This window comes from Prinia subflava, chromosome 1, assembly GCF_021018805.1.
Source record: "Prinia subflava isolate CZ2003 ecotype Zambia chromosome 1, Cam_Psub_1.2, whole genome shotgun sequence".
NCBI classification, from domain to species: domain Eukaryota; kingdom Metazoa; phylum Chordata; class Aves; order Passeriformes; family Cisticolidae; genus Prinia; species Prinia subflava.
The window spans coordinates 147,343,353-147,370,209 of NC_086247.1; the positions used below are offsets into that span (position 1 = coordinate 147,343,353).

Genomic DNA, 26,857 nt, shown 5'->3' on the forward strand with positions numbered 1-26,857 from the left:
GCTGTAATTGATAGCTGGATTTGGCAAAGAGCAGTTTTGCAGGCGTCAAGAGTTTAATTGCAGGCACGCGAACGAGCTTCCCTTGAGTCACAGCTATCCAGTGTCACCAAGGAGCATCCCCTGAGTCACAGCAGCCCAGCCACCTGCCCCTTTCCAGCAGGAGCAGAAAAAACCCACACACACCTACAGAAAGACAAATCCTTAAAAATAAATAAACAGCTTGTCTCTTGGGGGGGGATCAGGTTCTTCTCTCAGGTAACATGGGACACAACAAGAGGTCATGAATGAGGTAAGCTGTGCCAGGGGAGGTTTAGGACGGGCACCAGGAAGAATTTATTCTCAGCAGTAGTGATTAGACACTGGAATGGGCAGCCCACGGAGGTGTTTAAGGAAAGACTGGACATGGCACTCAGGCCGTGGCCTGCTTGACATGGTGAAGTTCGTTCATAAGTTGTTCTCGATGACCCCGGAGGTCTTTTCCAGCTCATTTCACTCTTTGATTCTCCCAACCGTGTCCAAGGACTCCCAATTCGCCTACCACGGACGGGCCTGTGGGCTGCCGTGACTTGAGGCGGGGGCGGGACGCGAACTCGCGACTCCGCAGGCCGCAGGCTCCACCCCGCGCTCCCGGGGGCGGAGCCGCGCAGGCGCAGAGGGCGCAGCCGGGCGGGGGCGCTGCGGGGCGGCGGGCGCGGGGCCGCCATGGGTGACGCGTTCGGCGGGGCGGAGTCGGGCACGCAGGTGAGGCGCGGCCCCCGCTCCGCTCCCCCCGGGCCCGGGCACACGGGCGGGGACGGCCGGTGGAGGCCGCAGCCGGGGGAAAAGAGGAGCGTGGAGCCTCTCCCCCTCACTCCCACGGGGCGGGCGCGGGGGAGCCCCCGCGGGGCCTCCTGAGGGGGCGGTGCGTGAGGGAGGGAGTTCCGCCCCCAGAGACCGCGGGGGCTTTCCCGGTGGATTTCCTGCAGATCCAGGAGGGATCAGGGTTCCCTGGGTCCCTGTTCTGCCTTTGTGTGGGGATGCGGGTGCGCTCCTGCCATGGGCGCGTCTGGCAGCACGGGGGGAGGTTGGTTCAGGTGTCTCGATAATTCCTTTATAAATATTCCCTTCGCGCTCCCCTCTCAAGCATTGGAGGGGATGCCTAAGGAAGAAGACCTGTGAGGAAGGTTTCATTTAAAGGTTCGGACTTGGTGATCATAAAGTTGGGTCTCTTCCAACTTATGATTCTATAAATAAACATTATGTAAGGTAGAATTGTTTTCCTCGTCTTTAGGAGACAAGAGGTCTGTATTTTGGGATTTTGTTGTGTTGTTTTATTAGTTCTTTTTTCATTTCTGGATGTTTTATTTGTTAGAAACTTCCACTTGCAATCAGCAACTTAATTGTTTGGAGATTTCTGTGTAACTGTACCAGAATATGCACATAAAACAGAAAAATGTGATAATATTTATTTATTGTTAAAGCTCTGTGTGGTTTTTAGTGGGACTTGAGCTTTTAAGCCCTTTTGACACTTTTAAAAAAATAATTAGTACCAGATGTCCACTATTGACAAATAGACACGAATTAAGGGCACGGGCTGTGCTCTTTGTCCAAGGGGTAAATGAATTTATTTATCCACATGAGTGGTGCCAACAGGGAATGCACACTGCCTGCAGTGGATGGATATCCAACCTGGAACAAGGGAGGAGCTGATCACCAATGGGTTAAGAAAAGTCAGTGTGTGAATACAGTGTCCAGACAAAAAATGGGAAAAGCACTTGGAACTGAAACCACTTAATTTAAAACAATCCTTCTTTAAATAGTCTCATGCATGAAGTCAGATTTTACTGAGTTATACTGAGACCGCAGTATTGTGCTTTTATTATTGAATATAATTAATACAACAAATTAGAACTTCTTGCAAAACACCTTTGGTGTGTCTCAGTAGAAGTAATGATAAATAGCTTGCATTCGTCTTCATGCCCCAAGTTTACAAAAGCTCAGTCAGAGCGGTTATAGTGGTTGAGAATTAAATTTTCTCTAGTACTCGAGATAGGTTTGTATGTGTAAATAGCCTGTAGGTTAGCTCACAGCCTCTACCAGAGCTGGAGTGTTTAATTTGAATTTCTTTAACATTTTAATGAAGTAATCTCTCATTCCTGACAAGACGTACGTGTGTGCTTCCATTGATGCACAGCTCTGGTGAAACCAACAGAGTACAACCATGTCATGCATTAAGCAGTGGGACTGTCCATATGCATATTTGTTTATTAAAAGGGTGATAAATTATAAAAGGCATAGCTGAAATATTTGAGTCTCATCAGCTTTGTCATTAATGACATTTAACCCAGCTGCTGCTGAGCTTTTGCTGTACAGCTTGTTCTCTACACGTCACTGCACATTTGTGCAGTTTCTTGCTGGCATACTTACATTTTCAAAGAACACCTAAGAGTGAGGAGCTGCCACTAGCAGGTTGCTTAAAGGGTGGTGTTCTGTGTAAAAAAAGATGAACAGGGGCTTATGGAGGAAGAAATGAGCACCTACACATTGATTATAGAATCTGAAGTCTCTAAAATGGGATTTGAAATTGAGTTTGGATTTTTTTCTAAGCTCTTCCCAGTCCAAGGTTCTCTCCAGCGGTGCTGTACTGCTGTGTTCTGTACATTGTCTGTACGGGACACCTGACATCCACCCTCCAGATTGCCCTTTACATGCTGAAGACTTCTCTCGCTCTCATTTTCCAGAAGAACATGTGAGGAGTGGGAATGCCTCCCCTGGAGCCGAGCCAGGCTGGCTCTTGCTCCATTTGGAACAGCCCGTGCTGTCCCTGTCTGCAATGTGGGCAGAGGTGAGGGATGCCTGTGGAGTGTCTCATCTCAGCCTTGCTTCCATCACTTCTGCTGCAGTGTGGACAAACCTTTGTGAGAGTTGAAGGAAAATTGTTCGCTGTTTCTGCCAGGAACCCTGTTGCTCCCAGCATGGCACTAATGAGGCAAGTGCCTTTGGAGATTCTGCTTCAGAACTCGGAAGTAAATACAGGCTTGATAAAAACACAGGTGCGCTATCATCAGCAAATTACCATCAATTACCTCCATGAGCAGTGCTCAGAGAAAGCACCTGTAGTTATTTAAAATTAATACATAAATTTGTCATCTAAATAACGGCAGATTCATATTTAAACGATCGTGATCAATTTACTGTGTGTTTCTAGAGCTCTCTCAGTAAACTTAAAGATTGATAGTCTAAGAGGAGATAGGGGCTGGCTGTTCCAGAAAAAATAAACTGCACTGGGTATATTTGTTAATGTACAAATTAATTTAGCAGCAGGAGGCTGCAGCAGTGTGTTCAGGCCAGCAGTAGTTGTGTCTGTGACCCCAGCAGTGCCCATCATTGAACCCCTGTTATCCCTGTGTGCCACAGCAGTGCTTCCTCTGCTGAGAAGTGCAGAGCATCAGAAGGCAGCAGCCTGTGGTGGTTTTCCTCTTTCCCTCAACTTCCACTGCTGACAAAGGGGTGAGACACTCCCAGTTCTCCCCTGTGGGTGCAGCCTCTCCTCACCAGGGCTGGGGCCAGGCCCTGGCAGCTGCTTGCACAGGGTCTGCCAAGGCCCTCTTGGTAGTTGAGAGCTGCTGGTTTATGTGCCCCAGCTTCTGTTCCTGTGTTCTTACGTGCATCTGTCCATCTGGATTTTCGCCTTGTTCAGATCATGGAACCCTCCTGGTTCCCAGGAGTTCCCTGTGTCTTTTCCGTGCTGCACAATGTGTGGAGTGTAACGGGAGGATCTGCTGATCCAGAGCAAGGTCAATTTGAGTGGTTTTTTGGCCCTTCAGAGGACAAGTTAGAAAACTCTCCTGGATATGTGTGAAGAGGCCAAGGCAAACACATCGACATTTTGTTAATGGAAGGAACGTCTAAAATGTCAATGAAAATGTCACACTTAGATTCCCATTGTGACCACTTGAAGTAAATTCAGAATCATTTGAAGGAGTTTTATTTTACTGTTAAAGGCAAACACACACACACAACTGTTCAAATAATTTTTAAGATCATTCAGAGCAAATGTGACATGGATGTGACAAGGAGGAGAGCAAGAGAAGGCAGCAGTTGTTTGAAGGTGTGTGCTCACTGCTTTTTTGGTCTTGAGGATGGGATAAAACTGAACAGGATTTGTTTTGTTCAGATCTTTAAATGACAGCTGGGTTTCTTGGAGGATGTAGCATTTGTCACCAGGGTAGGTGCTCTGGTGACACTGAGCATCATAATGTCCTTTCTCATGTGTGCTAATACATGTGGGGAATAACAGCTCTAGTACCAGGGAAAATGTTCATTCTCACTTTACACAGTGTGCCAGAACTACTAATAACACAGGGTTTGTGAATACCTGTCTACTTGCTGTGCAAATACCTCTCAGTTTAAGAAACTGTCCATGATCTTTGAACTAATTAATTTTACGATGGACTTGCTTTACAAGGGGCTTTGGAGAACTTGCTTAACAAATTCAAGCTTGCTTTAGAAAGGTTCTTGCAGAGCCACTGGTGACTAATTACTTTTGAACATTCTTAATCCATACTCTGTTTGAACAAGTAACTATTATATAATAGGATTGTAGCCCAGAGGAGTCCTGTGTAACTTTTCAGGTGAAGTGCACATGGTTTTACTTACAAATGCTCAGAGAGGCTGGCTCAGGGGATTGGTGATTGGTAAGGTTTCACCTCTGAGCCAGTATTTTCTTTTTGGAGGTGATGGTTGTTACAAATGTTGTTCTTTCCCTTTGTTCTTTGGAAGGGCAGCACTGCAGAGCACTGGGGGTGATCCCTCTCACTAGTGTCCCTGTACAGCCTTTGTTTTTTAAACTTTATTTCCCCTCACATCTCCAGTCCTCACTGCCACTGAATGTGTGCTCATTGTTTGTAAGGTTGGGACCTTCTGCTGCTGTAGTCCAGACTATACATTTCCATATGAATTTATGAAAACATTCTTGAAATCAGGCTAATCTTTCAATAGGACTGTCATGGAAAACTGTCAGATTCTTAGAATCCTTTAAATTTGTTTCCTGAGGTCCATTATTTTAAGTTAACAGCATGGCTCTTTATCTTGTCTTTAAAAGCTGCTTGCACGACTCGAGGGCAGGAGTTCTCTGAAGAATCTCGAACCTTATCTGTTTGCTGAGGAAGGATCTCCTGTTCATGGTAAAAATGTGTCTTTATCCCATTTGTGGAAAAATGTTCATGTAAAAGTATTCTCAGAGATAAGCATACAAGTAGATTATTTTGCCCTAGATCAGAATTTTAATTGTTGATGAAGTTCAATGCAAACTAGATGAAATGGAATGATGCAAAGTCACCCTTCCAAACATTATTAAATTAGGCCTTAAAATCTACTTTATGCATATCAAAACACAGGTGTAGGTGTGTAAATACCAAGCACGTTGGTCAGTGTCAGTAGTTTTCCAGCAGTTTGTTCTAGAGTCTGTCATTAAACCTCTTTGTTTGTTTGTTTTTATTAATCAGTGGTCTAGACAACCACCACCAAGTCATAACTGCAGAAATTTGCAAAGAACATGAGGTTCAGTAAATAGCAGAGTTCAGTGATACAGAGTTGTCTGGGTAAGTTAGGATAAGGGGCATGAGCAAACAGTATTTTTCAGTGAAGCCAAGTCATCAAGCCATTCAGTCTTGACCTGAAAAATCCTAAGTATGCTTAGATAGAACTTCATAAACAATGCCATTATGGACATAGGTACTAATTAGTTGAATGAGTTCACAATGTCAGGATCAACGTGGCTCATAGAGACCTTCAGTGAATGAATGACAATTTCAGATTGCAGAAATGGGGTAATCTTTCAGTCACACCAGTATAAGAAATTTTAAGATCAAGACTGGATATTTTAATGAAAGAAATCAGTGAACTAAACAGAAATTAATACACTATTCATGAAGTCCGACTGATTTTTCAGATTGTGTGAAATTTCATGAATTTCATGATGGAAGAGACAATTCTGATTACACAAGACTAAAAACATACACGAAAAAAGGCATATGAGTGGCAAACTGGAAGGATCAGTGTTGAGGCACTACTGTTGTGGAATTGATGTAGGAGTGAGTGAACCTCATAGGGTAAGTCTGGGGCTTCAGTAGTTAGCAGCACACTTGCCTGCAGTTTGAATTCCCACAAATGTGGAAGGTTCAGAAGAAGGAGCAGAAAAAGCAATAGAAAGAATCAGGATAATTGGATGGGAGATGATGATGCTTAGTCTTCAAACACAGTCACTGTGAGGCCCTTTGTGTATTGTTTTCAGCACTGGAGAACACTTGTGGGCTTTAGCAGTGCATGATTCCTGCCCTGAGAGTTTCCAGTGTGACAGAACAATGATAAAGGGTGGAGAAATACTGCTAAAGCAGTGCAACTAGAGCACAGAAGAATATTTAAATACTCTAATTTCTGAACTGCTGTGTTACTCACAAGAAGAATTAAGAGCCAGGAGTAAAATTGGTATATGCTTCATGAAGCTCTCAAATTCTTATTTTTTTTAGAAGATGAGATATTACTGTATTTTTTCAAAACATAAATATTAAATTATCTTTTAGTCTGGATGTTTGGTATTTTTTAGTCAGCTTTACACACAGCAAACAAATGTTTGAGACTGGACTGGTTATGTACTAGTCAAACAGATTTTAAGATGTTTTCTTGGGGATCACCAACTGCCTTTGCTGCAGTCCATAGTGTTAGATAATTTCATGTCAAATTATCTGCTTTGCCCTTAAAGCTTTATATGTTGCTCATGTCTGTTTGAAGACTGTTCCAGAACCTCAGTCCTAAGATGGCTGGAAACCTTCTAAAATCCATCACTGGTTTCTGTGTGCCAACAGAGTCATTGAACTTTTGAAGCACATGTATTTTTCTTCTGCTTGCAACAAATGGTATCAATTATTACCCGTACTGGTCATGCTTTTTGGCTGACATTAATGAAGCTGCCTAATAAATTAGCACAGCTCTTTAGCTGTATATATATAAATGGACTTCACCTTTTATTATGTTTTTGCTTTGTCTTTTAATACCACAGTATTCATGTGAGCCCATGTGTTATTTTGATGTGTGTTCTCATTATTCAGTCTTAAATCCCTGTTGAAGGCCTACCTCTCCATTTGTCACAAGCTTGACTTTTAGTGTGTCACTGTGGAATTCTGTAATGTTGCCCATGAAGTCCATACTGAACAGCTCTTCTTCTAAAATGCTGTGATTAAAGCAATGCAAAGACCTAAATTACTCTTTTTTCTAATGGAATTTGAATGGAACAAATATATGAAGTTTCAATAAACTATCCAAAGGTTACATTTTAGTTAAGTGTTCATAACTTGCGTGTCAGGGTACTGTAAAATAGGGACAGGTAATAAAGGTATTAATATGATACTCTAACCACTGCTTATAATTATGATGGACTTGCATGTTTAAGAGCACATAAGTACATTAATTACGTACTATTTAAGCTCTTCTGGAATGGACCAAAAGTGACACAAGCATTAAATAATCTTCCATTATTGCCAGTCATATTTCCCCTATGCTACTGGCATGAAGGTGTGGGTGTCAGTGTAAGGCTCTGATGTTTACCAACTGCATGACACCCAACATTAATTTGGAGTAAATATTAGGCCTTTCTAGTTCACTTACAAATGGTATAAATATTAGTGACAGCTTCTGCACAGTATTGTAAATGACCAGCCCAGGAACTTGAAGGTAGCCTGCAATGTGGAACACACAAAGTTATTGCTGAGTATTCCAGCAGCATGTTTGTATCTGCAGTGTCAGAAAAGAGTTTAACCATTTGCTGGTGGATTGATTTCAAACAAAAACTAGACTCTTCCCACTCAAAACATAACACCAAACTGATGATCAGGACTGAGCACAGTGTTTCAGTTTCAAATATATTAATCTTACATAAACATTTACATTTCTTCAGCATCATTTAGTTTAATGTGCATGCCCATTCATAGGAGTGGACTCTTGTTCTCTTTTGTCTGCCCATAATGGGCCAGTTCAGACTGCCCCGAGCCAGGCAGTGTGTTGAGGGACTCCTTAAAACCTAACTCTTGAATTCACCAGTGCTGAATTTCGTGTGAAACCACTCTGCTCATCCATCTCCATCTGTTAAATCTTCACAAACTTAAGTCTTTATTAACCCAATTAGTTTGTCTTCTACATGTTTTGCCAAGCTAATGGAACATTCATCTACTGATATGTTTAACGTCTGCCAACACCAATTCTAATAGAAAAAATTCTCATTAACTTTCTTCCATGTTAAAGTGCTGCTCCTGCTCTGCCTCTCAGCCTGTTCTCATCTCGTGACAGTCCCTTTTACTAATCCTCCTTTCAAAGTTGCTCTGACATTAATGGATGATGCTAGCCCTGATCACTCCATTTCTTCTGTGACCTATTGTCAGCGTGTCAGAGGCTTCTTGAAAATGTTGCTGGCCTCACTTCCTCCTCTGCTGTGTCATGGTTTGTCCTCTCTGATCCAGAGAAATGAATTTCCCCTCTTATCTTACTGTAACAGCCTGGTTGCTAATTCAGTGAAACCCTACATTTATAGATGTTGCTATAAATGGCTCCTGTTTTGCACCCGTTCTTCTTGTGGGCAGCCTCTTGGATAATCAGGAAGGCACAGAAACCCCCGGCTCTCTTGAGGTTTTCTTGCAGTCCAAGCTGTTACTGTTTTCAGAGTAACTCAAGAGTCTTGGTCAAGCTACAAGGCAGCTGTGTATCTCTTTCAGCAATGTTGAACAAACTTTAAGGAGTGCTTGGCTGTCTTGCTGTTCACACTTATAAACCATCACCACCTCTGAGAATGATTTTTGTCATTGAACTTAGAATTTTTACTTAAATAAGTTTTATTAGTTCTGCCAATAAAAAAACCTCATGCAGTGTCAATCTGTAGCACACAGACATCTTTCAAATAGAAAAAGTGCAGCATTTATTCCCAGAATCACTTTTGAATCCAGCAGGTCACATTTTGCTGTACAGGCAGGTGAAGCAGTGTGTTGCCTGTTGGCCCCACTCAGTTACTGGTTTGGATTCAGAAATGCCAGTCAGGCTGGCAGAAGTTTTGTGCCACAGCCAGTAGCAAAAGATACACTTTGTTCCTTATCAAGAGCTGCCTTACGCAATTGTTCTAAAATATTTCAAAAGACAAAATACGAGGCAATGACCTACCCAGCACTTTTAGGAGGAGTTCTTCCAAGCTGGTATCTCACCCTGCCAGGGTGTGGTTATGTCTCTGGCACAGGCTGTGTGACAGCAGAGCCACTGGCTGCAAGTGTCAGAGTTGGGCACTGTGACCTCTGGACAGGAAGAGAAAATAAACACTTACGTCCCAGGAAGTGTAGTTTACTTTTCATCTCAGGAGTGAGGGAGCCATTCAGAACAGTTTAGTAAGGGAGGCAATCAAGGTTTTTAATAAATTTCAAAGTATCAGAAATTCATAGAAATGGTATTTCTGAGTGTCACTGAAATGGACAGACTTGTCACATCAGGTGTAAATTGCTTTTAACACTTGCAAAGGGAGAAGAGCTTGGTTTCTTCCCTACCATCCTCCTCCCTTCATCCCAAACTCTATCTTGACATAGGCACTTGTGAATGAGGACACCCTCTGGAAGATGAGCAGTGACTTGAAAAACCCTGTCAACTTCAACTCAGGCAGGCACAAACATGTTTAAGGAAAGTTGCAGTTAATTCTCTAATCTCGCATCCCCCTGTGGAAAGCTGTTATGCCATTTGCACTTGCCAAGGCCGTGGAAATCTCTCACCTTCCTGCAATTACAGCTGTGTGATTCTCCTTACTGCATGTAGTTACCCTTCTGCCTATAAAATCCAAAACGTCATAAATAAATAATCCAGTTCCCAAAATTAGAAATTTATAAAAAGCAGCTAATAAATGAACTTTTTCTAGGGTCTTGCTCTGATACAAGACATCAGAAGACTTTGGATAAGGCTTTAGAGTGTCTTGTATTCACATCCAACAAAAGAACTGGTTTCCTAATGAAGCGTAATGCTGTTTTTAATTAACATTTTAAATTTTTATGATATGTATTTTATGACCCACATGGATGAGGTAATTAGGCTGAATCCTTTTATGAACAGAGATTCCTTGCTCCAGACAGAGGCATTGCCTGGAGTTGAAGAAATCCCTGAGTCTCCCTTGTCAAAAGAAGCAGTTTCACATTATTGTCACCACAGTAGAACGTGAGTGCCAAATAAACTCACTGGTGTTCTCTTCACCAGTCACAGATTCGTGTAGGAATCGTGTGACATGCAGCATGTGACATCTATGTGAAATGACCTCTAATATGTCAATTCTTTTTTAGTTTTGTCCTCTACTTTGTAATTTCTTAATCGTGTGTGCATAGTGTAGATGGTTTCTTAGCCACTTTTGTGTAGCAGCTTCCTCTTCTGCCTTCTTTTGCCTGTAATGTTACAGATGAAATCCAGTTGCCAACCTTCTATTGATGGAAGTCTCCTCGATGGTGCTGGCAGAGGTTTTCAACCTTTGTTCACAGTTGATTAACTTCACTTTGGAGGCCTTTCTTGAAAACTGAAATATCTTTTGGTAGCTGCTAACCAGGATTTAAACAATTTTATGAATTTCAGATAAAATGCATTTCCCAGTTTATGGAATAGTGAGTATTGGTTCAGAAAACACTGAAAACCAACTCTGGGCTATAAATGCTCTTACCTGACAACGTGCTGCTTTGTTTTTGAACAGGAGATGTTGTTGAATTCCATGGCCCAGAAGGGACGGGAAAAACAGAAATGCTTTATCACCTCATAGCCCGCTGCATCATTCCCAAAGCAGAGGGAGGACTGGAAGTAGAAGTCATGTTTGTTGACACAGATTATCATTTCGATATGCTGCGGCTGGTCACCATTCTGGAGAACAGACTGGCGCAAGGGACAGAAGAAATGATAAAGCAGTGCCTGGGAAGGCTTTTCCTTGTGAGCTGCAGTAGTAGCACTCAGCTACTCCTCACTCTCTACTCTCTAGAAAACCTGTTCTGTGCTCACCCCTCGCTCTGTGTTTTGCTTTTAGACAGTTTGTCAGCTTTTTATTGGATAGACAGAAGCAACGGAGGGGAGAGTCTGACCTTGCAGGAGATGAACCTGAAGAAATGTGCTAACATCCTTGAAAAGCTTGTGACACAGCACCACTTGGTCCTCTTTGCAACCACACAGACACTCATGCAGAAATCTGCAAACCCTGCAGAAAGCTTTTTACCTTTAAAACTTCCACATGAGACTGAGACAGACTACAGACCGTATCTCTGTAAATCATGGCAACAAATGGTGACCCACAGGATATTTTTCTCTAAGCAGAGTAATTCTGGTAACAGCAAAGGTTTTACTGTAGTTTCTTGCCACCTCAAAAGACACCAGACAGTAAAACGTTCATTTAGTGTTGCAGAATGTGGAGTTCAGTTTTAACATCAGTTTATTTTGTAAACATTTATCAAATCCTGGTGCTTAAGGCCTGATTAGGTCTAAGTAGCTTTTAGTAACTTTTCAACTAGCTGGTTATTGCTGGGTGATTAATAATTGTTGTCACCATTTCCTTGAAATTCAGTGAAGGTCAGGGAATGGTAAAATTTATGAATTACTTCAGCAATTCAGTCCAAACTATAGAGGAATGTTGACATTACTTCTTTGTGCTTAATCAAGGAAATGGTAACCAAAGACACATAAAGTCCTGGTATCCTTCAGCAATCTAACCTCTAATGCCTGTTGGAATTTCTGGGCCTTACTGCTTTACACTCCTTCTCTTCCAAGCTCCAGAAGTAGGAGCCTACTTGTCTGTGGCAGAGATTGCAAAGAGGTCAGAGTTCACTCTTTATAAACACTGGCCTTAGTTTATTCCCTCTAGATTTGGGCTGAAGAAGAGGATTCATTTTCAGAGCCTGTTAAATAGGTGATCCTGACTGTTCTTCTCCTGGCTCTCAGCCTCTCCATTTATGTTAGCGAGTGCTCAGAGGAGCAGGGCTTGCAGCGTTCTGACCCTTCCAAACGTCTGGCATTGAAGAATCTTCAGCTAGTAAAGAAATGGAGGCCTGATTTCCATAATTGAAGGAAAAGTAAAGACCCAGCTCTGGGTACCTGTGAGTTTGTGCTTCATGCAGCAAACAAGTTATTTTTTGAAAATAATTAAGTGCAAGTTACGGGTTGTTTAGGGAGTGGAGGGGTTTTTTTGTTGATTACCATTTTTTAAAATGATGCACAGACTTTTTTCTCTGCCCTCACTATTCCTTTCCACTTCTTTCCCTTCCCCACTCTCTCTAAGAAATCCAGGAATGCCATGCCTCTGGTCTTTACCAATATGTATTTGTCACATGTAGAACATTTGTGTGCAGGATTTGGCATGTACCGTGTTGCAATTCTGGCAGAGAAGATTCAGAACTTATGAAAAATGCCCTACAGTTCTGGCAAAGAACACCACATTATTTATGAACCTAGAGTGCCCTTTGAAAGCTTCAAAGTACTTTACAAGAAAGAAAATTGCACACAGTACATTATTTACTACAAAAACTTACATTAGCTTACAAATTCAAATTACTCAAACAAGGGGGAAATACTTCTCACAGCGATGTTTGTTCAGTCATGTTGCACAGCACGTTTCATAGTTTAGATTGAAGAGATTAATAACAAAAATGCATATTAAGAAGAAGTATCTAGCTCAGTATCTTTTTGAGGAAGATGCCTAAAAAACACTGTTGTGAGACACTTACCTTTGAATTTCCTGACTTCTGAAGCAGTTTTTTCAAGCTGAATGTATGTCTGGAATCCCAGCTGTGTATAGTTCAGTTACTCTTGGGTTCCACTGTGTCTGTTCACGATGAATTCAGTTTAATTATTCTTTCTGTGGGAAAACTTCCTTTTTTCTCTTCTCATTTTAAGCCTTCCATCTTATCACTTCTTCACTCCATCAGTTCTTTTACTCTGACACACAAGCAAACTTTGCCTTTTCAACATCTCCCCAGAGCTGATGATTTTATAGAATGTCACTTCATTTGTGCTTTCTCATCCATCAGCACCAATATGTTTTATTTCAAAACCTGCATAAGTACACAAATCCATGAAAAAATATATAACTATTCAGCCTAGAATGGACCCAAGTTTATCATGAGGTAGACACTTCCACTATGAATTATGATAAAGGGCATTACTTAATTTTTTGTGAAAAAGAATGGGAAATTTCAAGTAGAACTAGAGAACCTTAAAATCTTAAAATTCTAGGACTATGTAATTTCTACTAGAAAAAAAAATCAAAAACAAACAGCCCCCCTTTCCATTGGAGAATAGAGCTCCACTGATGATTAACTTCTGCATAAAATCATACTTGCTAAAGAATATGCTTGAGAAAAAAAACAATGGGTATGTTCTGGCATTCCCATCTGGAAAAAAAGCTTTTCTATTATTCACAATGTAGTTTGTATTTTGCATTGTACTATAAAAGAAATGCCTAAATTGAAATGAAGCCAAAGTTCTAGTTGATCAAAAAGAGCACCTCAGGAAATTTTAAAATTTCCCAGTTTTATTTTTACTTTGAATGCAGACAGGTTTTTTTAATTCTCTGGTAATTGTAATGTTCATGCTCTGCACATTTGTTTTAACTGTATAGCAAGCCTGGATTTCTGAGGTGCTGAGCATCTGCATTTCCCTGTAATGCTGCAGGAGAGATAGGCAGTACATAATCTGGGAGTTCACTGACCTCATCCTCTGCCAAAATTATGCCATTTGGAAAAATGAACCTTTAGGATACAAGTGTCAGAAAGATGCAGTGATAACCTGGGAAGCAGCAATTTTGTTTGTACCTTAATGCTCTGCAGGTAAAGTAAACATGAGGTTTGCCATTTTTAAAATGGAGAATTTTCTCAGAATTTTGTACTGATTGTAGTTAGTGGAGACTGCAGTCCATCCCTGTGAGCCAGGAAGGGTGTAGGAAATGTAACATTATCCCTGGAATACTCTGGTTAATGCAGATCCTGCTCTCTCACCTAGACCTGAGGTACCACCCTGACTCCAGCCCACTGTCTCACCTGGGGTGCCCTGAGCTGCTGCAGCTCAGTCTCCCAGGGAGGAAGCACATTTCGGGTTAGGTCTGTGCTAAATCAGCCCTGCAGAAGAGCATGGAATATATGTATTCCTGAACTCTGATCTAGCCAGGTATTTCTTAGAAATGAAAATCCTTTCATGTCAGTGCCATCGTTCTTCAGCTCAGGGTGGTATTATTAAGGCTTTTGTAGGCACAGGAACTTTTTACATTCCTTAGAATTTTGTTTGTTGTTTCATATGCAACATGGAATTAGAGCAGCAAGCTTAAAATAAAGAGGAAGTAGTTCACCCTTTCCCCCAGCCTTTTCATACTAAGAGGGCTTCTTAGCAAAATCAAATTAAGGTGTTTTGCAGGTTTTATATTTCTTTTCTACTAAACTAGTATTTCTATGGACACTTGGAAAGAAAATGTTGAGTTTTATATTCAGTTAAAAGTTCTTTGTATTCCTAGACTTTTTATAGAGCAAATAAAATACAAATAACAGTTTGCTTGGTTTAAGTTGCACTTGCACATAAAATTCAAGTTTCCTTTTTCTTATGTAACTAATCTCAGAAACTTAAGTTTCCCTGAAGTTTGGAAATGGCAGAAGATAAATATTCTCCTGTGGAAATATACCTGCAGTTGTATTTTTGCTGGAGAATAATGGACAGAGGAAGAAGAAATCCCACGTTGATGGCAGCTGTGTAGAAGCCTTGGATTGTGTCTGAAGAGGAACATGACTTTTTTCTGTGGCTGCTCTAATAAAATGTCTATTGAACCTCTTTATTCGAAGGTACTTTTGATATGCAAATACCGTACTGGGGCGATGGGCAACATCATTTTGCCATCACCAAGCCTGGTGCCAAACTTAACACCCATCCCAGGATAAAGCTGCTACACAGCACCAAAATCCAACTTTTTGCAGTGAATTCTCACCTGTGTAAAAGCTGCAGACAGATGCCATGTATCCAACAACTACAGAGTAGCACAGGACCCCTGCATTTCCTAAAGAAGGGGAGGCACTGGAAGGGCTTGGAGGACTTTGGCAATGGAAAAAAAATTCAGACAGGTAAAGGAACATGAATGCAGTGCATGTGCATGATCTGGATGGAAAACTGATGCCCTGCAGCAGTCTCTGAAATCAAAGGTCTGGCCATCCCTGTGTTCGAGACAAGACAGCAGAGGGGCACTGGGCTATGAATAACATGGAATGTGACAAAAGAGCCCATTAGGTGTTCATAGACCTGTCTAGCATGGTAATACTTTCAAAGAGAAGGTTGACTAGAGTGGACCTGTAGGTTGTTCCCACCTGGGAATATGGATTCCACTATGTAGATGCCTTATAGCTTATTATAATGAAAATACAAAACTCCCCTGCTCTGGACCCAGAAGGAATAAGATGTAAAAGAGAGTTCCTATTTTATGTGGGGGATTTTTTCCCCTCCAGCTCTAGGCACCTTCCCAACAGTCGGCACTTAGCTCCAGAGCACTCTTGCAGCTTTCTGTGGCAGGAGCAAGCTTCACTGAAAGTGAGTCGTTCTCTCCTTTGCTGAGGGTTTCTGTACACCCTTTATTACTGGGCCACCCAGACAGGGAAGCTTGAACCCCTGTGACACATCAGTGTAACTGGTAAGAAGCCGTGGAGGCTTGATTCTGCTGGCAATCAAGAGTAATGTCACATTTGAGTAGATGATTTTGAAGAAACAGGGCTGCGACTTCATTTGGGAGAAGTCTGGCACTCTTTCCTGTGCTTTCCCACCCTGCTTTGCACCGTGCCCCAGCCAGCTGGTCCTTGTACCTGTGTGGGCCTCAGTGCTCCAGGATAGCGGTGACAAGATGTCACCGCCTTGCCAAATGCTGGTGAGCAGCCATGCTTGGATCTTGGCACTCTCATTCTGCAGGAGCTGGCACAACCACTAGAGTTAATTAAAACCCTTTGCCAGGTTTCTTTCTCGTACATCTCACTGGGCCTGTGCTAAAGACCTCCTGGTCGTGGGGGAGATGGGAAAGAAAAGAAATCTTGGGGTTTGAGTATAAGAAGGATAAGATTTTAGGCCATTGCTCCAAAAAGAGGCCAAACAAGGCTGTGAGGTTCCTGCAGTGGCAGACAGAAGTCAAGGCCTCAAAGGTGGCTTGGCAAAGGTCAAGGAATGGACTGTACATCTGTCAAAGGATGAGTAGGAATTTTAACTTAGAATAATTGCACATTCATACTGCTGATGAAGAATGCTCTGGTGGGCAGTGCTGTCTCTGAGGTACATGTCAGGCTCTATCACTGACAGTTCTGTCTCCATCCCAATATCTCTGTGAGGAGGGAAGTGAGAGGGGAAGGGCTTGAGAAGAGAAGAGGCTGTCTGGGAAACTCCTCAAGGCTTTGCCCATGTATGGGAAACAGGAGAGCCATTTGGTCATCAAAAGTTGGCAGGCAAAGGGCTCCATTTCTCTCCAGAGCCTGTAGAAAAATACCCATAGTAGCAAAGAATGGCTTAGCTAAACCAAACACACTCTCAAAAGGTCAGGGGGGTGCAGGAGCAGCCTGCAGCCACCATGAAGAGGAAAACCTGGCTGGAGAGGAGACACCACCAGAGCTGCTGTTCTGCTTTTCCATTCCTGTGAACATGTCCTGGTGGACAAACTGCCACTGGAAGCTCCTGTGACAGCTGGAGATGGGGCACCGTTCAACCCCTTCTGAGAAGCAAGAAGCTGCTGGGAGGCCACCCTGTCCCCATGGCTGCTAAGCAATCTTGCCCATGATGAGGCACATTCACTTACAAGGTCATGGCTAAACTTTCCCTCATCTTTTCTTTTAATGCCTTAACTTAGCGGCTCTGCAGTCATACTACCACCACTGCTTGCATTTCAGTTACATATGCATCAGTGGCACTTTTCTGATAATAAAATCACATTTTTTGAAATTATACAGGTGCTTGTATTTTCACCCATCAGAAAAAAATGATGCTTTAAAAAAATTTATGAATCCCCTAAGCAAATGCTGTAGACCAGTTGCATAGGCAATGAAGTTACAGAAGCCAGTGGAGCCAGGAATTTGAATAGCCCACGCAGTTAAAGGAAAGGGCTCACCATCTTTAAAATCCGTGGAGGCATTCCAAATATGATTATTCTGCAATCCTGTTCACAACAAATCTTGCAGGCTGACACTACATGCCCCTTCCCATTGATTGTATGGCCTGCACAAGCACTCTGAGCCTATTAAGCCTGAAGTCCCTGCTGCAGATAATAACTTCAACATTTCAGTCCCTCGAGCAGACACAAAAAGTACTTACTAGTACAGTTGTCAATTTTGTGGAAATGTCCTGTGGGATTCCGTAAGTATCCTAACAACTGGCTGAGCTCTTTCCTTTGCTCCCACAGGTGTGGTTAAATCAAGGAGCAGTCAGTGCTAGCTGGAGGCAGGCAGGGCTCAGCTGCCTGGTGCCTGCCAGAGTGTCTGTGATCCACTGCTAAATGCTCAGGAAAGGTTCCATCTCCCACCATGGCAGAGGAGTCAGTGAGAGCCCCCCTGGACTCAGAAGGGAAATGCCTGATTTTCACCATGCCACGGTAGCAAATCAGCCTTTCTCAGTGATGGAAATGGGAATTTCTGACATTCTCAGGTCTTTGCTGCTTGCAGATCAACTCACACTGCTGTCAGTAGTTCACCCCTGTGACCGAACATCGCAGCACAGCCTGAAGGAGACTCACCTGGGGGCACCTGCTGGGAGGTCAGCACAGCTCCTGGACCAGGGCACTGCTCCTGGCATCCCTCCTGGCACAGGGAGAGCCAGCTCTGCTCCTCTGGAGCTGCACAATGCTCACGTGTGGTGGCAGTGACTCCTGACCACTGTCAGGGAGTACAGACACCCCCAAAGGAAACCCCTGTCGCTCATTCTCATCAAATTCCACAGCTCTGCTCGTGGCTCAGCTCTGGTGGGATCCTGTGCCTATGTTTTGTGTTGAACTCACTTCTGTTTGGTAAAGAAGCTCAGATGGTTTTCCTGTTCTGAATGAAGGACAGAGGTTATATCCACCAGTCTCGGTGACATGTTACCCACCCTCATGGCTGTAGTGGCTATGAACCAAACAGTAATGAGAAAGAGCAGCATAACAGAGTGTCAAAGTTGCAAAACAGGCTTTTCTTTTTGTGTTGGTTTGGGTTTTATTGCTGCCTCTAATAGCTCTTCTAGGAAACAAAATTTCCCAATACTTCCTTTTCTAGTAAGACAGAGTGTGTGTGGTATCCCACCCCAAAGGCAGGAAAAGGAAATTCTCTGGGTTTGTTTTTTGAACTAAAACCGTACTCCCTTTTGGGCTGTGCATTTCTCAACACAGGGTTGCTCCACTCGTGGATTGATCAAAGATACCATGGACAATGGGAAAAATAGGAAGGAGTGCTAGAGCACAGAGCAGGCGGTGCTGCAGACAGGTATTTAAATGAACTCACTGTAGATGAAGAAAATTCTGAATGATTCCTTCTGAATTTGCACCTTTACATGTACAGCACAGCTGAATTCGAGCCTGAAGATGATAAAAATGCAGACACAGAATAACAAGGCTGGTTTTCTAGATCTTTTGATCCTGCAACCTGTTTTCTCCAAGAGCAAGGTTTAGCTTCTAGGAAAATAAAGGTGCCACAAACAAAAGTGCTTTCTGTTGGGATAAGAAATCATCAGTACAAAATTTCAAAACCTGCTGAATTCTCAGTATGTAGAATTGGTCCTGGCTACTCTCTGCTCTGTATGATTTCAGTGTCACTGTTGTCCTGTCATTTATTTGAAGCCAAAACCATTATATTTGGGAAGCAGGTAGGCTTTCAGACTCTCCAAAACCAATTCAGTATAATTATGGGGTAGGATGTACTAAAACTAAAATGTTAATTCATACACAGACTAAAACATATATTTAGCTGCCTCCAGGATTCTTGTGAACAACAGCAACACACAGATAGGACAGAAGACATTTCATCTTGCAAAGCCATCGTGACACGAAAGAGGACATTCAAAGGCAATGGAGAAATCCTTTTGTTTAATGAAAACTGAATGCGAGGTACATTTTTGTACATTGTGGTCCCAGCTCTCCTCCCTGTCTGAAACACTGTGCCAAAGCTCAAGCAGTAAATCTCTCTTTGCCAAAAGAAGCCTGCTGGAAACCAGAATAAATACAAGTGGAGACTGAAGTAGAGACTGAAGCCTCATCTCATTTTTGGATTTGCCTTGTTTCCCCCCAGCTCTCCTTCTCACCAGTTAATTGGTCTTGATACTGAAAAGCAGATCTGGATAATCCTGGGCAGGGTGACATTAGGTTTTGAATACAGAAGAAAAGAGAGGTCAGAGCGTAGTCTTGATACAAAGACCCAAACCCCCCAATCCTGTGAAACTGTATAAAAGCCTTAAGTACTCCTGAATAAGGAGTTCCTTTTTTGCAGACTTTTAGTTGATGGTCTTATTTGAGTACTCATTTTTAATTCATCAAAGGAAACATAGAAGATGGTTGAGGATGTGACTTGCTCAGGTTTCTGCCGTGAAACAGCAAAGCCTAAAGGTCTGTTTTAAGGTGTTTTAACCAACACAGGTCTAAAAGCCGTGTGTATAGGGCAGCTTCGGCAAACAAGTGTCCCGTGGCCTCTAATGGTTTTGGTTGTGCTGTATGCTGGGTTCATGTTGTTCTCCAACCACCAGTTCAAGTCTCAATTTTGCTTATTTGCTGGAAGTTTGTGTAGCTGATATTCTAAACAGGCCATGGTAACTCCAGAACAACCTATAGATATAAATGCTAATGACTACAGCATAACCTAGACAATAAACCTATCAAGAAAAACAGTGTGAAGAAACAGCTACAGACAATAAAAATATTTTCCATGTGAATATTAAAAAAACAATAATGGGCTAATAGCTAACAGCATTCTTGCTAGCCCAGGTAAGCTACTGCTTGAATCAAAATTCATTACTTATGAACAAACTTGGGATATCTTGCCCACAACAGACTGCTCAAGTAATGTAGATCCTGTTCATTTTTATCCATCCCCTTTGTCAGGCCCCAATGGAATTGTTTAAGTTGGACTTAGCACAGAAGCCACCAGCAGAATGCACTGAGTGTGCTGCTCTGTTGGCAGGACTCAAGGTTGTCAACGCAATGAAAGGATCTCAGCCACACAACCCAAGTTAAACTTGCCTCCTGCCAATGTGCCACATGCTAAATTCCAGTAAATTGCTTAATTAACGTAACGAAAGCAAACTGCACTCCAGTCTGCTCTATAGGGAGCTGAAAACACCCTCTCATACACAAGCAATGATGCCCTGTCCTTTAACAGTGTGACCTATGCTTATGTGTTCCTAAGAGCTCCTATGTGCACACCTCTTGTAAATTTTTCTATTCCATTGTACAGAAAGTATTTCTGGTTAACTATTTTGGTAGCCTCATTTATATTCCCTATTTCTAGAAAGGCTCACGCATATGTTTAATGCATGAATAGTTCCAGGGAAGTCAATGGGAAAATTTATACCTTTAAAGTTAAGGGTGTGCATACATCTTTACAAAGTGAAAATGGACTTTTCATCTACACCTCAAGGTTTCCTCCAGCTGCGTCTGCCAGAACATACATAACTGAACCAGACTTCCAACACTAATCCATTATTCCTCCACCTAGAAACTTGAAATCCACCATTAACTCTATGATCATTATATATGGCTCTCTTCCTTTTTCCTGCTTCTTTCCCAAATTACTCAGAACATGGGACATGAGAAAATTACTGTGGTGGCTAGGAAAGCACATGCACAGGCAGAGGCAGGTGGTGCTGGCTGGAGGACATCAGGCCATGCTGACAGTGGCTGTTGCTTCATGTTGTGATTCCGAGGCCTGCAGGGGTATCCACAGGCTCAGTGTGCACAGGGGAATGGGAATGTCCTGTTCCCAGCCTGTGATGACTGGCACTCACTGCCCCCTTGTTCTGGATCAAAAGCCATGATCTAAACATCTGTGCCCAGTCCCCTGTACTCTCCATGCCCCACTGACTTGGAGCCCTTTCCCGCCAAACACATCACTCATCATGTTGATGGCTTAGGACCACACTGGTATTTTTGGTATGTATGTTCCACTCAGGAAAAGTCCAACAAAGTTTAATAATCTGTGTGGCACAAAAAAAGTAGCTCCATTTTATTTCAGTTTATTTTCCTCTACTACAAGGAGAGGCCAGTCAAAGACTCCATGGAGTAGAAAAGTGTGCTGAGTAGAAAAGCACAACTCCTGCCTACATGACGTTAAACTATCAGGTAGAAACAACATTTTTTACTTGGTGATTGCATTCCCTCCCGCTCTCACACAAGCCAAGAGGAGTCTCTTGTGTTTACAGCCAGAGAATGGGAGACAAGCACTGGGCTGGTCTTGGCTCAGCTCAGTTTTTTGTTTGTGTTGGACACACGATGACACTCCCCTCTTCAGATCCAAGGTCCTAAAAGCAATTTGTTTTCATTTAAAAGCAGAAAAGGCCGTGCTTTCTTCCCAGCACACACGCTGGGGAAGGCTGACAAAGCAGCTGCCTGTCCCTGTGCCTCTGCAGAGGAGCTGTAGCTCCCATGGCTCCCACCCAAATCTCGGGCGCGTCAGAGAAGTATAACCACAAACTTTCCAACCTTTTGCGATCGAGCCAGCAGCATTCCCGGTTTGGCAACTACAACTCCCAGTTGTCAGCCTGACTGGGCTGTATCAGAGCCACGTGGACACAGGGAGCTGCTCACACAGCCCAACTTGCAAGACCGGTGCCTCAATTTGTCATGCTCATATAATAAATCAATTTGTTGCCTTTAACTAGGGGTTAGTCAGCAAACCCTGCCTCATGCTTTTCTGGCACAATAAGTCCCACTTCCCTGTAGGATTTGTGTGAATGTGGCCTTACCTTTGCTTTAGGAGAAGCAGCGAGATGAGGTTGGTTTTCCTGAGATATTCATTCTCTTGTAAATCCCCCCACCCAACAAAAACTTGATTTTTCTACCCAAGATGAACAGCTATTGGACACGTGCTCTACCCTGTGGCCTGCACAGTGTGGTATAGGGAAGGGATGTTGTCCTGACAAGCCGGGCTGTCCTGGATGTGATGTGACTGAGCAGCAGAGCATTTCACCCACAGCCCCACTGCCCCTCCTGCTCCGTGTCCCGGGGGCATGTGGAGGCTCTTAGTTCCGGAACAGTCTGGGACACTTTCCCACTGAGCCGAGGGAGATCTGTCTGTCCTTCTGGACAAACAGGTTGTGTTAAGCAGGAGAGGCCTATCAGTGCTGGCATCTCCCAGTCTGCTCCAGCAGGGCTGTGTGGGAGGGCTGGTTACCAGCACCAGCAAAAGTGGCTCCTTGTAGCCCCTTGGCCCCTCTGCCCCCGCTTGAACCCTGCTTGAACTCAGGTTCAGGCGAGAGATTTCGCACGTGGTTCAGAGCGGGGCTTGGAGCAAGAGGACAGTGTCAGCAGCAGATCCCTTGGCACTGCTCCTTCCCAGCTCTGGCTGATGGGCTGCAAAATCTCCAGCCCCATGTGCTCAGCCTGACTCGTCCAGCTGTGGGAGGAATTTCAGCTGTGGAATAATTTCTCAGAGGAAGTGTCTATCCATGAATTAATGTCTCTAAGAACTAATTATTGGGTAAACTGTATAAACAGTCCCTGGAGTGCCTCTTCAGTACTCAGCTTTTGGGCTTCAAAACAGACAGAGCAGGCAAGAAGATTTTCAAAGGACAGTGTGTCTGGGCAACCAATGATGTAGGTGACTCAGTGGTTTTCCCCCTCACAGCCTAAAAAGACAGAAAGGTCCATAGTGGTCATTTGGCGTAAAAATTTATAGCTTATTAATTAAAAAATAAGAAGAAGTAAAAAAAAGCCATTTCTAGGCCAGATCATAGATTCTAGGCTGCTATCCAATGTCAGAAAATGTTCCCCTCGCAGCAGGGGATACAGGCTAAAAGGTTATTTAATACTTTCTGGTTGATTTTCTGTTTGGAATAACTGCCTTAAATGATTGGTTTTGGCCTGAGAAACTGTTTGCTTACCTGGCACCTGAACTTCAGTGATAAACTTTAATATCCTCCTCTGAGTATTCCCACAGCACACAAAGGAGGCTTCATGCAGTCCCACTGGCTATACATCTTACCTTTCTTTAAAAAAAAATTAAAATCAGATGTTGTTCATTATCTCTTCAAACTCCCATCTACCCGTGAACATCCAAAAGTTTTAAAAGCCCTGCTTAAGCAGGTCTCCACTCCATTGATGGAATATCCTTTAATATTTTATAGCTCTGACTTGCACTTCTAAAAGTACTAATTAATCTCACTAGATAAAAACTGGCACAAAATGGCACAAGTGAGAATAGCTCCATCCTTCCTCACAGCAATCGTGTGCCAGTTCATCTTGGAGCATGTAATGATTTACTGTAATAGTTTTAGGCCCGTAATGGGGCCAGTAACTGGCATCTGGAAGCTGTGAGGCTCTTTCCCAATGGATGCCATTCACATATAGTTATTTAATTAATTAACAGCTCCACTACTATAAGCCAGTGAAGAGTCCATTAAAGTTGTTGTTTCGTTTTTTTTTTTTTTTAATATCTTCCAAAGTAAGAACATATGCTGCACACTGCTTTTCCCTTGGAGAGTGCTTAATGTTGCAACCTGTTTATCTTATGACTGATTTTCAAATTCCACCTTAACCAGCTGCTTTTTGCTCGACTTTGGGATTCAGCAGAGGCTGAACTGCTGAGTGCTCAGCAGGAGCAGCGGAATAACATTCTACCTGCATGTGCTCATTCCTGAGCGAGGTGCCAAACCCCTGCAATGGCTGCCTGGCTGCCTCTGTGCTCTTCCCAGACTGTACATGTGATGCACTTCCACTTGCCCATTTTCTCTGCTGAAAGAAAAAACAACTAATGAGAAAAAAAATCAAGGTGTGGAGTTCATTTGGAATAAGCAAAAAATCAGCGGGAAAATAAACCCCAGCAGACATTGGAGAGAGTTGGTCAAGTTTGTAAAATGCATTTGAGAGCTCAGTCCCATGTGGAAATGTGGAAAAGCCATCAGGGGCTGTAAAGCCAGCAGGGATGGGTTTGGTCTGGTAACAGTGCCAAAGGATTTTGCTTCCCAAAGGAGGATTCCTACTCCTGAGGTGCAGTTAAATGCAAACCACGTCCTAGTGGGTGCTGGCCTGCAGTGGGGTGAAGGGCTTGTCCGTGAGCCTCTGTCCTTCTGCAGGGAGCTGAAGCAGGAGATAAGGGCGGTTTCCCCTGGCACAGGCACGGGCAGCGTGCAGCTCCAGCCTGGTGCCACGCAGCACCTGGGATCTGAGGAGCTGCCCCAGAAGGACGAGGCAGACGTGAAATTGGAGAAGCTCTGACAGGACGGGAATGTCATTTAACAGTGACTGTCTACAGGGAGCCCTGCTAACGTGGCAGGGCACAGCGTGAGCTCCCTGGTACTGGATCGTGATATGTAGGACATGTCAAAAGTTACATAATCCCTGATGCGGAATCCTTTTCCCTGGCTGTAATGTGTTGTGTCGTTCCTCCTCCTGCTCTCCCTCCCACTGGTCTGCAGCAGAGTCTTCTGCCTGCAAGGCTTTTGCTGGCGTGTGCTGCAAGGCTTGGGAAAAACAGCAGTGCCCTGGAGCAGCTGTCACCTGGTGCCTCACCCCTGTGATCCTCCATGGATCATCCAAGGGCCGCCCGAAACCCAGGGGAAGCCAACAGGAGCTGGGTTTGATACCCTTGTGGGAGGTTCAGGTTCTCTCTGCCCAGATGTCAGGTGTGGACAGTGAAGAGCCAATCTTTTTAATTGTGATGTCTTGTGCTCCTCCCTAGGTAGGGCCTCAGGCATGACAAGCCTGAAAGTTCAGCACCCAGCTCACTTCCAAGTCCACCAGGGCTCTGAAATTGCTCTTCAGCCTAAAGCCCCTGAAGCAAGCAGTCTGTCCAGGCTGCTGGGTCATGGCAAGGCCTCCCTGCAGATCTTCCTCCTCCCAGAAGGTAATGGCAGCCACTGCTGCCTTGCAGAGCAAGGGCTGTACAGGAGCTGGTCCCCACTTTCAGTTGCTTCATGGTCAAAGCACTCTGCTGGAAGCAGCACATGGACCGAGTTCCTTCTCCTGTAAAAGAACATTCAAACACACATCTCCTGGGATAATGCACTCAGTCCCTGGGATAATGCACTCTCCTTGGCTGGAGGAAGAAGGGACACTCTGCATTCACTAATGCTTGTGTCTGGCTGACCTGTCATCTATACAAACTCCATCAGAAGTCTCCAAAGCAGAGGCCAGGACTCAAGATCTCTCCTTCTAGGAGACTGCCATTACCAATAGGCCATGCAAGGTCACCTCAGCTAACTTCACCAGTATCCAGGTACCTACATGTCTCCTATAGGCAGCAGGGAAACAGGCATTTCCTGTCCTGAGACAAATGTCTTGAGTTCTTTTTCCTCTCCACTGACTGTATGTGGAGCCTGGGGTGACTAATGCAGTCTTTGAAGTCCAGCTGTTCAATAGCTACATCAAGGATGATGAGTCCTCCCCCTCCTCCCTCCAACCCTTCCCTGTCTTCTTTTTCTATCCCAGTAAACCTTTCATGATGCCGCAGATCTGACAGGAAAACCTGGGAGAAACAGAGTTATCCTAATCCCCTGCAGAACTGCCAAGAGTTAGGGGCTGGAAGGCTCACCATGGAGCTGTGTGCTCAAACCATCTCTAGGAGCTCTCCTGTGAACCAGCAACCCCCAGCAGAGGAGGTTCCTGACATCTGGTTTTATTTCCTAGTTTATTTTAATAGGCAGGACTGACCACTTCTTGGTTTTGCACAATGCATGCTGTAGACATCTATCTTCTTCAAAGAACTGAAAAAAATATTAATTAATATGATAATTAATACCCCATGGGTACTTTGTGCTTTTGTGGAAAGCAAGGCAACTATAACCCAGTTTGACTTGCTGTTCTGTTTTACTGATTTGTCCTGCTCTACTACTTCAATTAATATCCCCTTTAAATGTGATTTAGGCTTAATATTACTTATCTTCAAAATATTAGAAGCATCCCACATGACTTCAGGTTTCTTGATTAGTGTTCATTTACAGATAAATTACCTCAAGGTGCAATGAAGGTTAAGCACATATACTGGGAATTTAAAGTAAAACACGTCTGACAGATTTTGCAACTAAAGTAAAATCCTGCAGCAGAAAATCCAAAGCACTCATTCCTAAAGTTACACTTAAAGTCCAAGCCAATTAATATTAGAATCATAGAATCATAGAAAGGTTTGGACTGGGAGAGACCTGAAAGATGACTTCATACCAATTCCCCTGCCATAGGGCAGAGACACCTTCCAGATGCTCCAAGCCCTGTCCAGCCTGGCCATGAACAGTTCCAGGAATGGGGCATTAACAAGTTCTTTGGGCAACCTGTTCCAGAGCCTCACCACTCTGAAAATAGCAAATATATTTATTCTCTGGTAGAGTTTACTTAATGAGAAAAACATATTCTATCATAAGCCTCAAAAGAAAATTTTGAGCAGCTCCAGCCCAGGATTTTGACCCCTGCAAGATCATAGGCAAATCCAAAGATGCAGTGCCGGGCCTTTGTGTGCTGACATCCAGCCTCTAGACAAACCTTTCATTTCTCTTCTAGGTTTGCAAACACATCAGACTGAACTTCTGAAAATATTCAGAGGCTCTTTGTTTCTGTGATGTGGAAGAAAACCCAATTCACAGCCTGAGAACTGCCTGGGATGGAAACAGGTGGGTGTGATTTTCTGTTTCCAGGAGTGTCACTGGAGGATCAGGGAGTATCATTAAAGCACAA

The 26,857-nt window shown here is 43.4% G+C and overlaps 1 protein-coding gene across 3 annotated transcripts; it reads left to right on the forward strand.

Moving 5' to 3' along the window:
* The first annotated feature begins 663 nt into the window (after nucleotides 1–663).
* XRCC2 (X-ray repair cross complementing 2) lies at nucleotides 664–14,832 on the forward strand. Of its 3 annotated transcripts, XM_063416170.1 has the most exons (4): nucleotides 669–741; nucleotides 2,721–2,824; nucleotides 5,084–5,165; nucleotides 10,733–14,832. In XM_063416170.1, the coding sequence occupies exons 2-4, from the start codon at nucleotides 2,813–2,815 to the stop codon at nucleotides 11,446–11,448; spliced, it is 810 nt and encodes a 269-aa protein (XP_063272240.1). In that variant the 5' UTR covers nucleotides 669–741; nucleotides 2,721–2,812; the 3' UTR covers nucleotides 11,449–14,832. The 3 variants fall into 3 exon arrangements, with proteins under 3 accessions (XP_063272232.1, XP_063272240.1, XP_063272224.1); XM_063416162.1 differs by lacking the exon at nucleotides 2,721–2,824 and having other exon boundaries at nucleotides 664–741; XM_063416154.1 differs by lacking the exons at nucleotides 669–741; nucleotides 2,721–2,824 and adding an exon at nucleotides 2,832–3,032.
* The last annotated feature ends 12,025 nt before the right edge of the window (nucleotides 14,833–26,857 follow it).

Coding starts and splice junctions, on each gene's coding strand:
- XRCC2 (XM_063416154.1), top strand. CDS start 2,832: ATGCCTGTGGAGTGTCTCATCTCAGCCTTGCTTCCATCACTTCTGCTG. Junction 3,033..5,083: donor CAGGCTTGATAAAAACACAG/GTGCGCTATCAT, acceptor TGTCTTTAAAAG/CTGCTTGCACGACTCGAGGG. Junction 5,166..10,732: donor GGAAGGATCTCCTGTTCATG/GTAAAAATGTGT, acceptor GTTTTTGAACAG/GAGATGTTGTTGAATTCCAT.